The sequence below is a fragment of the Sardina pilchardus genome, chromosome 15 (genome assembly GCF_963854185.1).
Source record: "Sardina pilchardus chromosome 15, fSarPil1.1, whole genome shotgun sequence".
NCBI lineage: Eukaryota > Metazoa > Chordata > Actinopteri > Clupeiformes > Clupeidae > Sardina > Sardina pilchardus.
Window position 1 is genome coordinate 417,038 of NC_085008.1, and position 14,815 is coordinate 431,852.

The following is a 14,815-nucleotide window of genomic DNA, read 5'->3' on the forward strand; positions in this document are numbered from 1 at the left end:
CACCAGGGTCTAACATATGTGGTTGGATGCCGGCTCTGTTTGTAGTCATTTTCACCTGTGAAACGAGCAGCGTAATCAATACATGCAGCCGGAGGCGTGGCCAGCCCAGAAACGGCTCAATTTGGGAGAGACCAATTCTAACCTCATTTAAAAAGAGGTATGATATGTCCCCTTTAAGGTGATAAAACCCTTGATACCAACACAATGTATAATCAAACAGTTTAATTACTTTAAAATACTTTATTACATGATCAACAATTTAGCAAGACTGACACAAAACAGCTCCACTGTTCAGAAATTATATACAATATTAACTGAAAAGGTTAAGTGACCGTAAAGTATGGTGTAGTGGAATATCATCATGAACCGGATGGCGAACGCTAAGTGCTCCGATCGCCAAAGCACGGCATACTTCCTGCCTCCTCCTTGACGTCGTTGATGCTGTTGCCGAGGGCGACACCCACGGCACGCAGCTCGTCCCGCCGCCGCATCAGCTCCCCCCGTGCGTCCTGCAGCCGCTCGTTCAGCTCCAGGAAGCGCCGGCTCTGCTGGTACATCATCTCCACCTCGCTGGGACTCGACCCCAGCCTAGCGTCTAGACAGGAAGTGACATCATTATCATACAGTTCAGACCCCAACCTGGCGTCTAGACAGGAAGTGACATTGTCATCGTTATCCCACAGTTCAGACCCCAACCTAGCGTCTAGACAGGAAGTGACATCAATATCATACAGTTCAGACCCCAGCCTAGCGTCTAGACAGGAAGTGACATCATTATCATACAGTTCAGACCCCAACCTAGCGTCTAGACAAGAAGTGACATTGTCATCGTTATCCCACAGTTCAGACCCCAACCTAGCGTCTAGCGCAGGGACAGGAAGTGTCACTGTCATCGTGATCATCATCATCATCATCATCATCATACAGTCCAGCGATTCATCGTGCAGTGACCACTATAGTGAATACCATGAATTCATGTATGATTATGGCTCTGATCAGAGTGTTCTGTTTCCAAGCTGCGCACGCAGCTCCATTGTTTATTATGTGTAAATCGGTCTATACCAGAGAGGAGGTGGAGCAGGTGAGGACACTAGGGAGGTGTACAGTAAGTAACGGACACCACACCGTAGGTGAGTGGGGTGCACCAACAACAACAGCACAGTCCAGCTCAGCTGAAGTGGCAATAGGAGCCAAAACAGCCCAGGACAGTACAGTACAGATCTGTGGCACAGAACAGTAGGACAGTACAGTACAGTCTGTGGCCCAGACAGGACAGTAGGACAGTACAGTACAGATCTGTGGCCCAGACAGGACAGTAGGACAGTACAGTACAGATCTGTGGCACAGGACAGTAGGACAGTACAGTACAGATCTGTGGCACAGGACAGTAGGACAGTACAGTACAGATCTGTGGCCCAGACAGGAAAGTAGGACAGTACAGTACAGATCTGTGGCCCAGACAGGACAGTAGGACAGTACAGTAAAGATCTGTAGCACAGGACAGTAGGACAGTACAGTACAGATCTGTGGCACAGGACAGTAGGACAGTACAGTACAGTACAGATCTGTGGCCCAGACAGGACAGTACAGTACAGATCTGACCTGCTACTGCTACTGAATGCTCAGGAATGTTTAGGTTGATAACTTATCTTCCCCGGAATTGAAGAAAGTATGTTTCAGAAAGCAGACCATCCATCATCCACACACACGCGCACACACACACGCGCACACACACACACACACACACACACACACACACACACACACACACACACACAGTCCTGACCCATGTGCAGGGCACTATGCAGTAAGCTAGTTCTAGTAGTAAGCGTTGTTTCTGCTCAGATAAGGTAGGGCGTTATTTTGTCAATTGTAACCTAACATATCTCCTATAGCTGCACAACGCTAATCGTTTGTGATGTATTCAGTTGATTGCTGCACACTGCAGAATGACGAGAAGAGCATTATGTGATCATTGCTACAGATGTAGGAAACCTGTAGAAGACCTAACGTGCTCACCTTGACTTTCGTCTTGTAGAACACTGAAGACTGGGTCGTTCGGTTCGGCTCGGTTGATGTCTTCTGCTATTTGCTCCATAGAAGGAGGTTCTGGTCGGCTTGGCAGGACCATTCGCTTTTTACTCTTCGAGCTCATATTTTCCTCTGTGTCAAACAAATGGCAACTGTTAATTTACACAGCTACAGAAGCTCACCAGTGAAGCTTACCAGTGACCTAGATAAGACACGTTTGCAAAAAGACTATTCACTTTACATGAGCTCCGGCCGTTGCGATTGACAACACATGAGTGTTTCGATAACACAGGCTATTATATGGCCATTATGTGTTAATCTGCGAGTATCCAAACTATTAATTGCAGTGTCAAATGAATGAATATGGCACTCACCTGGTGATTCTGAGTTAACTATCCATCATCTTCATTCACCATCAATTGCACTAGCATCCGTAATACCTTTCAAACGGATTCTTGCCGGAAACGACAACTTTTTAAACGGAGAGTAGGCCTAGCTATCTAACACAAATCTTAAATTAATGTATAACGTTATAGTTGCTGAAGGACAGAGCCTTGCATTTTACACAAGTAAACAGACCACTGTTCACAGCGTACACGCTATGCGTACACGTCGTCTTCATTGCTGCGTGAAGCCAGCGACAATATTCCATATTTCAAAATAAAGGTCTTAATAATTTAAAAGGTTTTGAAACTCAGTCGGCTAATGTTCTGGATTATGTAAATATTTCAAAAATTGCCTACAAGAGAGGAAGCAAAGAATTTGATCATATAGATGAGCTATTCCACCTTCTTCAATGAGAATTAAAAATAGGTCTAGATTAAGTAAAATATCATTATATTCAACTACAAAACTAGGCCTCTTCATCATTTCATGGTTCTTTGCCAGATGGATGGGTCATCTGAACACATTTACGTAGGCTAGTTCACAACACTAGGCTACTAAGCATGTTATACTTAACATTTGCCAAACTGAATTTGTAACTCTTATTAGACATTCTCTGCCTGAACATTTTACTTTAACATTTAGTTTGAATCTTATTGTTGCTTACTTCTAAGGAGTTCTTCTTCCTGTCAATTCTCTTCTTCGTTGTAAAGTTACAACGAAAAGAGTTTGTTGTGTGAGTGGCACCACCTACTGTATCGGCCTGAACTATGTTGTACCTGTTCTTGCACAAAACTTAAATAAACTTGCTGCACGTCGTCTATACGTTTCATACAGTTATCTCAGACAAGCTGAAAACTGTTACAATTTCCTGTTACATTCTCCCCTGAAGTTCAGACATAAGTTTGTAGCCTACAGTACAGTACAGTACACAAATGGCTGTATGACCGCTGCACAACAAGGTAAAAGTTGTAAACGTCCCACTTTTATTTAAATTGAACCAAAGGTCTTTCAAGTCTTACATGGCTACATAGGCTACTAGAGCAATTAAGATCAATAATAATTTTTTAAAAACCCTATATTGTCTGGCTCATTTTAGGACTACTTTTTTTCATTACAGTGCATATAAAGCGTTAAAAAAAATCTCAAAAGTGAATTGGCAAAAAGGTTTATCACAAACTGATGTGATGACTGATTAATGATTGTGATCAATAGCCAGCTGTTAGTCAATGTTAAACACATTAACTAACAAACACAAAATGTGATGGAAATATAACATTTTGAGGAAACTATGTGAAATAATATCTAAAACAAAACCAAAGAACTGTGCTTGGATCCTATTCTAAGAATGTGCAGTGCCCGTAAGTGAAATCGGAATATGTAACTATCAATCCCCCCAATGTTCAACATTCCTGTCAAGTCTTCTGAACGACATGTTTCTGTCCATTATCGATCAAGTCTAGTTCTTTTGTGTCACGTCGTTTTTTCCCCACGATGAAGAAGATGGCCCGTGAGGAAGACGTCCTGTTGGCCGTGAGAACCACTCGCTCTTCTTGGTGTGAATCACTGGCTCTTCAGATGATCTTCCTCCTCCTCCTCCTCCTCTTCATCCCCGTCTACGGCTGAGCCTGAGAGGATCACAAGATGGACAATCAGAGATCAGCTGATCTACACTCATCTGTCCAGGCCACAGATGCCCCTGTTCCACTCTCATCAGGCACACACACACACACACACACACACACACGCACACACATAGACACACACACACTGAATCAGAGACCGCACAGCTCCAGGAACAATGACTGTTTTTCTTTTGCAAACCCCCCTTTTCAAGTCAATACTGGACTCTGACTACACAGGACACACTTACACACACAGCTAATCAATACTGGACTCTGTAGGACACACTTACACACACAGCTAGTCAATACTGTCTACAGGACACACTTACACACACAGCTAGTCAATACTGTCTACAGGACACACTTACACACACAGCTAGTCACTACTGGACTACAGGACACACTTACACACACAGCTAGTCAATAATGGACTCTACAGGACACACTTACACACACAGCTAGTCAATACTGGACTCTGTAGGACACACTTACACACACAGCTAGTCAATACTGGACTCTGTAGGACACACTTACACACACAGCTAGTCAATACTGGACTCTGTAGGACACACTTACACACACAGCTAGTCAATACTGGGCTCTACAGGACACACTTACACACACAGCTAGTCAATACTGGACTCTGTAGGACACACTTACACACACAGCTAGTCAATACTGGGCTCTGTAGGACACACTTACACTCACAGCTAGTCAATACTGGACTCTACAGGACACACTTACACACACAGCTAGTCAATACTGGACTCTACAGGACACACTTACACACACAGCTAGTCAATACTGGACTCTGTCTATACAGGACACACTTACCAGCTAGTCAATACTGGACTCTGTAGGACACACTTACCAGCTAGTCAATACTGGACTCTACAGGACACACTTACTGTACACACACAGCTAGTCAATACTGGACTCTACAGGACACACTTACTGTACACACACAGCTAGTCAATACTGGGCTCTACAGGACACACTTACTGTACACACACAGCTAGTCAATACTGGACTCTGTAGGACACACTTACACACACAGCTAGTCAATACTGGGCTCTACAGGACACACTTACACACACAGCTAGTCAATACTGGGCTCTACAGGACACACTTACACACACAGCTAGTCAATACTGGACTCTGTAGGACACACTTACACACACAGCTAGTCAATACTGGGATCCGTCTGCAGCAGGCATGAGTGGCACAGTGAAGAGAAGCACATGAATGAGAACAGAGGATTTCAGATGGAGGCTGTCAGAACACACAGAGGAAGCAAGACGCAGAAGGTGCTAAAATGGTGCTAATATAGCAAAACAATATTGTACTAACGACCAGTGCCATTCTTACAGCAACTGAAAATATAACTGTAATTGCTATTAACTATAAATTGACAGCTACACGTCCAGGTTCAGGTGTGTTAGGACGCTACACGTACAGGTTCAGGTGTGTTAGGGCGCTACACGTGCAGGTTCAGGTGTGTTAGGGCTCTGCAGGTTCAGGTGTGTTAGGGCGCTACATGTAGAGGTTCAGGTGTGTTAGGACGCTACACGTGCAGGTTCAGGTGTGTTAGGACGCTACACGTGCAGGTTCAGGTGTGTTAGGACGCTACACGTACAGGTTCAGGTGTGTTAGGGCTCTGCAGGTTCAGGTGTTTAAGAGCGCTACACGTACAGGTTCGGGTGTGTTAGGACGCTACACGTACAGGTTCAGGTGTTTAAGGGCGCTACACGTACAGGTTCAGGTGTGTTAGGGCGCTACACGTGCAGGTTCAGGTGTGTTAGGGCTCTGCAGGTTCAGGTGTGTTAGGATGCAACACGTACAGGTTCAGGTGTTTAAGGGCGTTACACATACAGGTTCAGGTGTGTTAGGACGCTACACGTACAGGTTCAGGTGTTTAAGAGCGCTACACGTACAGGTTCAGGTGTGTTAGGACGCTACACGTGCAGGTTCAGGTGTGTTAGGGCTCTGCAGGTTCAGGTGTGTTAGGATGCAACACGTACAGGTTCAGGTGTTTAAGGGCGTTACACATACAGGTTCAGGTGTGTTAGGGCGCTACACGTAGAGGTTCAGGTGTGTTAGGACGCTACACGTACAGGTTCAGGTGTGTTAGGTTGCTACATGTACAGGTTCAGGTGTGTTAGGGCTCTGCAGGTTCAGGTGTGTTAGGGCTCTGCAGGTTCAGGTGTGTTAGGGCGCTACACGTGCAGGTTCAGGTGTGTTAGGACGCTACACGTGCAGGTTCAGGTGTGTTAGGACGCTACACGTACAGGTTCAGGTGTGTTAGGGCTCTGCAGGTTCAGGTGTGTTAGGGCTCTGCAGGTTCAGGTGTGTTAGGGCGCTACACGTACAGGTTCAGGTGTGTTAGGGCGCTACAGGTACAGGTTCAGGTGTGTTAGGGCTCTGCAGGTTCAGGTGTGTTAGGGCGCTACATGTACAGTAGAGGCTATAGCGGTACAGTAGGGCTACTGGTGGCGGTGGGGGAGGAGTGACGGTCGTGGTTTCCACGTACGGGTTCCGGTAACTCTCCCTTCATGGTGCCCTCCATGTTGCGCCTCCTCAGACCGTCCATGGGGTTGACCTTGTTCTTCACCAGCGTCTGCAGCACTGCGGCACACACACACACACACACACACACACACACACACACACACACAGCATCGCACAGGAGAAGAGGAGGAACACACACATAAACACACAACATGCTGCACAGGCTAGACTTGCCTCATACGCACCCACACACATACATATACACACACACACACACACACACGTAACTTACACACACATACATACACACACATATACACACACACACACGTAACTTACACACACACACACATACACATAATATAGCATGAAAGAAAGACTGACATCAGGAAAATTCAGGGAGGACACTTTAAACAACAATCAAGAAACGACGTTCACAAAGACGAAAGCGACATTGACAGAGTTCACAGAGCCGAGCGCTACGTCTCCTTCCAATGAACACAAATGCTACGACTAGAGGACGATATAAATGCAGATTTATATCCACAGTGGGGTCCCTCAGAGGTCAGTGTGCCCCAACTGCCATGCTAGTGAAGGGGACAGTGCACGTCCAGCAGCACACTCATGAGGTCACTAACAGCTAGCTGACCAGAGCTAACTGATGAGGTCACTAACAGCTAACAGCTAGCTGACCAGAGCTAACTGATGAGGTCACTAACAGCTAACAGCTAGCTGACCAGAGCTAACTGATGAGGTCACTAACAGCTAACAGCTAGCTGACCAGAGCTAACTGATGAGGTCACTAACAGCTAGCTGACCAGCGCTAACTCATGAGGTCACTAACAGCTAGCTGACCAGGGCTAACTGATGAGGTCACTAACAGCTAGCTGACGAGGGCAAACTGATGAGGTCACTAACAGCTAGCTGACCAGGGCTAACTGATGAGGTCACTAACAGCTAGCTGACGAGGGCTAAATGATGAGGTCACTAACAGCTAGCTGACCAGAGCTAACTCATGAGGTCACTAACAACTAGCTGACCAGAGTTAACTCATGAGGTCACTAACAACTAGCTGACCAGAGTTAACTCATGAGGTCACTAACAACTAGCTGACCAGGGTGAACTGATGAGGTCACTAACAGCTAACAGCTAGCTGACCAGAGCTAACTGATGAGGTCACTAACAGCTAGCTGACCAGGGCTAACTGATGAGGTCACTAACAGCTAGCTGACCAGAGCTAACTGATGAGGTCACTAACAGCTAGCTGACCAGGGCTAACTCATGAGGTCACTAACAGCTAGCTGACCAGAGCTAACTCATGAGGTCACTAACAGCTAGCTGACCAGAGCTAACTGATGAGGTCACTAACAGCTAGATGACCAGAGCTAACTCATGAGGTCACTAACAGCTAACAGCTAGCTGACCAGAGCTAACTGATGAGGTCACTAACAGCTAGCTGACCAGGGCTAACTGATGAGGTCACTAACAACTAACTGACCAGAGCTAACTGATGAGGTCACTAACAGCTAGCTGACCAGAGCTAACTGATGAGGTCACTAACAGCTAGCTGACCAGAGCTAACTGATGAGGTCACTAACAGCTAGCTGACCAGGGCGAACTGATGAGGTCACTAACAGCTAGCTGACCAGGGCTAACTGATGAGGTCACTAACAGCTAGCTGACCAGAGCTAACTGATGAGGTCACTAACAGCTAACAGCTACCTGACCAGAGCTAACTGATGAGGTCACTAACAGCTAGCTGACCAAGGCTAACTGATGAGGTCACTAACAGCTAGCTGACCAGAGCTAACTGATGAGGTCACTAACAGCTAACAGCTACCTGACCAGAGCTAACTGATGAGGTCACTAACAGCTAGCTGACCAGGGCTAACTGATGAGGTCACTAACAGCTAGATGACCAGAGCTAACTGATGAAGTCACTAACAGCTAGCTGACCAGAGCTAACTGATGAGGTCACTAACAGCTAGCTGACCAGGGCTAACTGATGAGGTCACTAACAGCTAGCTGACCAGAGCTAACTGATGAGGTCACTAACAGCTAGCTGACCAGAGCTAACTGATGAGGTCACTAACAGCTAACTGACCAGGGCTACATCTGGTCCTGACTCCACTCTCCACTCCACTTCTAGTGAGTGTGGGAGTGTGTGAGTGTGTATGACTACAGTAGGCCTACTGACTCTGTCTGGACTCTACTCTCCACCTCTCTCTCTCACTTCCTGTCTCCGAGGCTGACACACACACAAACACACACACACACACGTGTGTGTGTGTGTGTGTGTGTGTGTGTGTGCAGTAAGCTGTCTCTGACCTCCCCAACACAGTGCTGTAATCCTGACAGCAGGGTGCGTGAGTACAGCTCACAACACTGACATTTCACATCAACGCACCGCGCTCCTGCCTACACACACACACACACACACACACACACACACACAACGCGGCTCCTGACTACAGCGTGGGCACAGTCTGTGCCTTCCAGAATCATCTATTTAAAGGTGTTGATTAAGGTGGCATTGGGGGTTGCGATAGCTTTACCGCTTAGATGCGCTAATGAAGGTGTCACAAGAGGTTACGATTAGCCTGCAGACCATAACGCTCTGACTTCACAGAGTCTGGCCTGGATCCATTGGCAAACGTGTATTTGCTGGGTTGTGGACGCTTCTGAAGTGTGAAATCATTGGAGTTCAATCGCTAACGTTTGGTAATGACGTATGATAACCACGGGGGACACAAGGATAACGATAGGCTTGAAACTTAAATGTAATCACTCTCAGGAGCGCCCTCTGTTGGCTAGTTGGATGGAGGTGCTCTTGCCGGAGTAAACGAGGGCGGGTCAAGCTACTCCCGACGGAGTACTGAAGGGAAAAGAAATTGAGCGGAAGTACGTAGACAGGTGGGGCCAAGCTAGGTTATGATAGTCTTAATGCTTAGATGCCTTGCTACAGGTGGGGCCAAGCTAGGTTATGATAGTCTTAATGCTTAGATGCCTTGCTACAGGATGCCAACGTTCAGATGGATTTCACACTGTGGGCTTAGACTAAATATGCAACCTCACATCCCAATGTGGTTCTCTAAGTGATTAGTGTACAGCATAGACATTAATGAAGTATATTCTGTACACCTTTTATTTTTCAATTTAGACTTCCTATCCTCTCTCTCTCCCTCCCTCCCTTCCTCTCTCTCTCTCTCTCCCTCCCTCTCTCTCTCTATCTCACTCATTCTCTGTGTTTCTCCTGACCTACAGTACAGTACACCTTCTATCTCTTGTCAGGTGAAGGGGGATGGCTCTTACCTTTCCCCAGATGATGGGATACAGTATGTGAGGCCTGCAGTCTTACATGTGTGCTTCCAGATCATATCATGCATTTAGCAAAAACATTTCACTATCTCATGTGCCACTGGATGAGTTATATTGGGTTACATCAGCATGGCATAAAGAACTACTATATGTACTGTATAAACTTCATCCATCAGGTGAATGGCAAACATGCAGTGTGTGTGTGTGTGTGTGTGTGTGTGTGTGTGTGTGTCTGTGCTTCCGTGTGTGATAGAGAGAGAAAAACAGAGTAAGAGAGAGGGTGAGCTCATACGTGAGACATTCTACATACATTTGTTATCTTTTTATCATATTCATTCGAATTCCTTGCTTAATGCAGATTTTCTGATGAGTATTACTACAGGAAGTGGTTATGTAGAAACATGAGTGGTGATGCGCCAGAGCTCTTCACTACAGCCGGGAGATGAGGCTCTTGAGTAGCTTTTCTCAGTGATTTGGGTCTTGGGCTATAAACAGCCATTAGAATAGCTACAGTATGTGGTAGATTAAATATGATATGAAATATGGTTACGTATTAAATATGATATAAAATATGGTTACATATTAAATATGATCATGTAATGATTTGAATGTAATGACCCATTTGAAAATGTTCTGGTGGTATAATGGTCAGTTTTGGCTTTGCGCAGGGAATGAGTTAACTTGAAATATGATGCAGGACCATTACGTGTCGTTTGCTGAACAACATTTATTAAGTTCATGGTGGTACATTTGGCTTCTGAGGTAAATAAATGGGCTTATGAACAGAACAGAACACATACATTTTACCGAGCTGAGAAAAAGAAAGAAAATGAAGGCGAATTGAGCAGTTACTTCTTTTTCTTCACCTGGAAGAGCCCTACCTTCCTCACGCTGTACTTGACACTGTTGGCTACGGATTTAAACTGAATGGTGACGGATCCTGCATCGCTCGACTGCGAGTTTACGTCTGGCTTAGTCCAGCGCAGCGACGCCAACTCCGCCTCTCGCCCGTACGACAGATTAATCTCCGTGACCTCATTGATGTCGTCATACTCTGACGCGGTTCTAGTACCTTCTCTGGTGACGTTCTCGGCCGCCGTCATGGCCTTGCCGCTCAGGTCGCTGACCATGTTGTCCACCGTGGCCTCGTGACGCAGGAAGACGGGCCGCACCACGCGCCGGTACAGCACCTGGGAACCGTTCCACGCCACCGGCGCCATGCACCACAGCAGGAACAGACACTGGGCACACACACACACACACACACACACACACACACACACACACGGAGAGGGAGAGGAGGAGGGAGGAGGAGGAGGGAGGAGGAGGGGGAGAGAGTGGGATGGAGATAGGGAGGGAGGTAGGAGGAGGAGAAGAGGATGGAGAGAGAGAGGGAGGAGAGAGAGAGATGGAGGGAGAGAGAGGGATGGAGAGAGGCAGAGGAGGAGAGAGAGATGGAGGGAGGCAGAGAAGGAGAGAGGGATGGTGAAAAAATAAGAAAAAAAGACAAATTAGGGCCTAATAGGCAGGAGAGATGACTCAGACTAACGGACCAATCACAGCCAAAGCACCAGACTAACGGACCAATCACAGCCAAAGCATGAGACCAACGGACCAATCACAGCCAAAGCAGGAGACCAACGGACCAATCACAGCCAAAGCACGAGACCAACGGACCAATCACAGCCAAAGCAGGAGGCCACCGGCGGTCTCTGATTGGTGAGCTAAGTGGGCAAAGTCACCTTGCAGACGTAGTAGAAGGGGAACCAGTAGAGGAAGATGTCGGAGAAGAACTCGCCCAGACTGAACACGCCGTACACCACCCAGTAGGTCAGCCACTTGGTGTCGTCCTCCTTGTCCTCACTCTCGATGGCTTTGATCCTGGGGGGGCAGACAGGGCATGTGGGGTTAAATATGCCCCCTATTACAAGTGAACTCTACACTAAATATGCCCCCATTACTACTACAAGTGAACTCTACACTAAATATGCCCCCATTACTACTGCAAGTGAACTCTACACTAAATATGCCCCCATTACTACTGCAAGTGAACTCTACACTAAATATGCCCCCATTACTACTGCAAGTGAACTCTACACTAAATATGCCCCCATTACTACTGCAAGTGAACTCTACACTAAATATGCCCCCATTACTACTGCAAGTGAACTCTACACTAAATATGCCCCCATTACTACTGCAAGTGAAGTGAACTCTACACTAAATATGCCCCCATTACTACTGCAAGTGAAGTGAACTCTACACTAAATATGCCCCCATTAAGTGAACTCTACACTAAATATGCCCCCATTAAGTGAACTCTACACTAGACTCTACTCTAAATATGCCCCCATTACTACTGCAAGTGAACTCTACACTAAATATGCCCCCATTACTACTGCAAGTGAGCTCTACACTAAATATGCCCCCATTAATACTACAAGTGAACTCTACACTAAATATGCCCCCATTAATACTACAAGTGAACTCTACACTAAATATGCCCCCATTAATACTGCAAGTGAAGTGAACTCTACACTAGACTTTACACTAAATATGCCCCCATTAATACTACAAGTGAACTCTACACTAAATATGCCCCCATTAATACTGCAAGTGAAGTGAACTCTACACTAGACTTTACTCTAAATATGCCCCCATTACTACTGCAAGTGAACTCTACACTAAATATGCCCCCATTACTACTGCAAGTGAACTCTACACTAGACTCTACACTAAATATGCCCCCATTACTACTGCAAGTGAAGTGAACTCTACACTAGACTCTACACTAAATATGCCCCCATTACTACTACAAGTGAAGTGAACTCTACACTAGACTCTATATTCGCTAAAAATATGCCCCCATTACTACTGCAGGTGAACTCGGCACACTATGTATCAGGTGGCATGTAGAATAGGATGTTCTGGATGTCTATTTGAACTGGCTAATGAAGTGAGTCTAAAGTAAACACACTGCAGACCAGATCAAGCTGCTAATGCGGAAACTTAGGAGTGAGAAGCAGCTGAAACCTACGAGTAATAAGCAGGATACACACAAAGCTGCTGAAACTTACGAGTAATAAGCAGGATACACAAAGCAGCTGAAACTTACTAGTGATAAGCAGGATACACACAACAGCTGAAACTTACGAGTAATAAGCAGGATACACAAAGCAGCTGAAACTTACTAGTAATAAGCAGGATACACACAACAGCTGAAACTTACGAGTAATAAGCAGGATACACGAAGCCGATGAGGTTGCAGATGAGAGCTGCTCCGTAGCCATACACCAGGTAGAGGCCCGTGAGGGAGGTGGCACCTGCAGGACAGAGAGAGTGACCACACTGTGACCACATGGACCATAAATGGACCATAAATGGACCATACGGTCTATCAGATCAACGGCAGCAGCCAAAGCTCCCTCAGATAAACTGGCTTAATGCAAATCATAGCCAAACAGTAAGCATGGACTGCACGACATGTTACATTATGCAAACAGGCAAGTTTATGTTCCTCTTATTAGTGTGCGGAGCAATGCCGAGACGGGCCATTTCGACTCTACTGTCATTGACCTTATAAAGTCGGGCAACTTACAGAGTATGTGTGCACCATATCTATGAATTGATGCTCAATTTGACTGTTGTTACGTGTGTATGCCATATCCGTGTTTATGTTGACCGATCAGCTCAGATACATACATTCAGACCACAGCAGCCTGCGCAGAGACAGGGAATAGCCGTGCGCCAGGCACCAGTGACGGCCTGGTCTGCGGCTGACCCCCGCTGCTGCCCCGGTTCTCTGCGCCTCTGATAACGCATGGTGATGAGCAGGAACATGAATGCGCTCATGTGAAGGGCCTGACTCACTCAACAGACCATGTCACGACTGATTAGCTTACTATACTGTCGCAGGGATTGGCATATCATGTTCGTTTGGTGGCCTACCACCCCGGCCATCACCCAGGCAGACATATACCTCTGACTAACGATCAACTGTTCGCCTTGTTTGATTATTAATTGATTAATGCCATTATACATTCGAATTACCCTTTGGACATCATAAATCCAAATAAAATATAGACACACTGGATTTCTAAAACAATACATGAATTTGCTAGCAACAACATAGTGAAATGATGTAACAAAAAAATGGAGAACAAACACACAGTAGCCTACTGTAGATGTGTTGTTGTTACTGAAATTAATCTGCTGCGCACGTGAGAGCGGGGAAACTAAAGAGCGTCAGAGCGTTTAGCTCGCGACATATCCGTCTTACAGCCGTTAACTGTTTCCCCATCTGTTCGCTACCATGGCTATATAAAATCAAAAATACATTCATTACATTCATGTTAAAAACACATATAACATAAAACACACATTTACATCCTCTTGCATGACGGCAAAATCAACATAAAATTCTCCTACCAAAGACATGACCTACCTATTGCCAGGTAGCGCTTCTTAATTCCCGTCCATTCTTCTACTTTGGACAGGCAGTCTGTCACAAAGTTTTTTTCGTTCAAGAATTTCTCCGCGCGCTCTTTTAACTTGTTGAACGCCTGAAACATGTCTGAAAAGTATTGTGACATCCAAAAGAAAAGTGTAGCCCGGGCTTAATTTCGCTGACAGGAGACGCCGGCGCCAGCTGGTCAATCCGCTTTGAAGAGGAGCACCAGCGCGTCACTTTGCGCTCGGGGAGGGAAGGATCATCCGGCGTGTGTGTGACTGGCAGATAAGAAGCCAATAAGAGGCAATAGTGTGCTCAGGTTTTGGTACCTTCACAGAACAATACCTAAGTGGCCCTAGCTTATAACTTATTAATTTATAATATAATTTATAGGCCTGTCTCTGAACGGTCAGTGGCAAAGATTTCACCATATTGTATGTGTGGTCCTCCCTGTGATTACGTGTAGCCTACTGAAGAATGTCAGGCCATGCCATCAAAA

The 14,815-nt window shown here is 46.0% G+C and overlaps 2 protein-coding genes across 2 annotated transcripts; both read right to left on the reverse strand.

Moving 5' to 3' along the window:
- Positions 1 to 220: 220 nt before the first annotated feature.
- Positions 221 to 2,653, reverse strand: c15h19orf25 (chromosome 15 C19orf25 homolog). Its single transcript, XM_062556180.1, has 3 exons — positions 2,406 to 2,653; positions 2,020 to 2,163; positions 221 to 595 (listed from the first exon to the last, which is right to left on the reverse strand). The coding sequence occupies exons 2-3, from the start codon at positions 2,153 to 2,155 to the stop codon at positions 381 to 383; spliced, it is 351 nt and encodes a 116-aa protein (XP_062412164.1). The 5' UTR covers positions 2,156 to 2,163; positions 2,406 to 2,653; the 3' UTR covers positions 221 to 380.
- Positions 2,654 to 3,567: 914 nt separating this feature from the next.
- Positions 3,568 to 14,508, reverse strand: reep6 (receptor accessory protein 6). Its single transcript, XM_062556242.1, has 6 exons — positions 14,311 to 14,508; positions 13,096 to 13,189; positions 11,609 to 11,747; positions 10,939 to 11,107; positions 6,571 to 6,665; positions 3,568 to 4,043 (listed from the first exon to the last, which is right to left on the reverse strand). Exons 1-6 carry the CDS (start codon positions 14,456 to 14,458, stop codon positions 4,032 to 4,034), a joined length of 657 nt encoding a protein of 218 aa, XP_062412226.1. The 5' UTR covers positions 14,459 to 14,508; the 3' UTR covers positions 3,568 to 4,031.
- Positions 14,509 to 14,815: the final 307 nt, after the last annotated feature.

Coding starts and splice junctions, on each gene's coding strand:
- reep6 (XM_062556242.1), bottom strand. CDS start 14,458: ATGTCACAATACTTTTCAGACATGTTTCAGGCGTTCAACAAGTTAAAA. Junction 11,748..13,095: donor GTGTATCCTGCTTATTACTC/GTAAGTTTCAGC, acceptor CTGCCCCCCCAG/GATCAAAGCCATCGAGAGTG. Junction 11,108..11,608: donor CCTTCTACTACGTCTGCAAG/GTGACTTTGCCC, acceptor GTGTGTGCCCAG/TGTCTGTTCCTGCTGTGGTG.
- c15h19orf25 (XM_062556180.1), bottom strand. CDS start 2,155: ATGAGCTCGAAGAGTAAAAAGCGAATGGTCCTGCCAAGCCGACCAGAA. Junction 596..2,019: donor TCTACAAGACGAAAGTCAAG/GTGAGCACGTTA, acceptor CTTCCTGTCTAG/ACGCTAGGCTGGGGTCGAGT.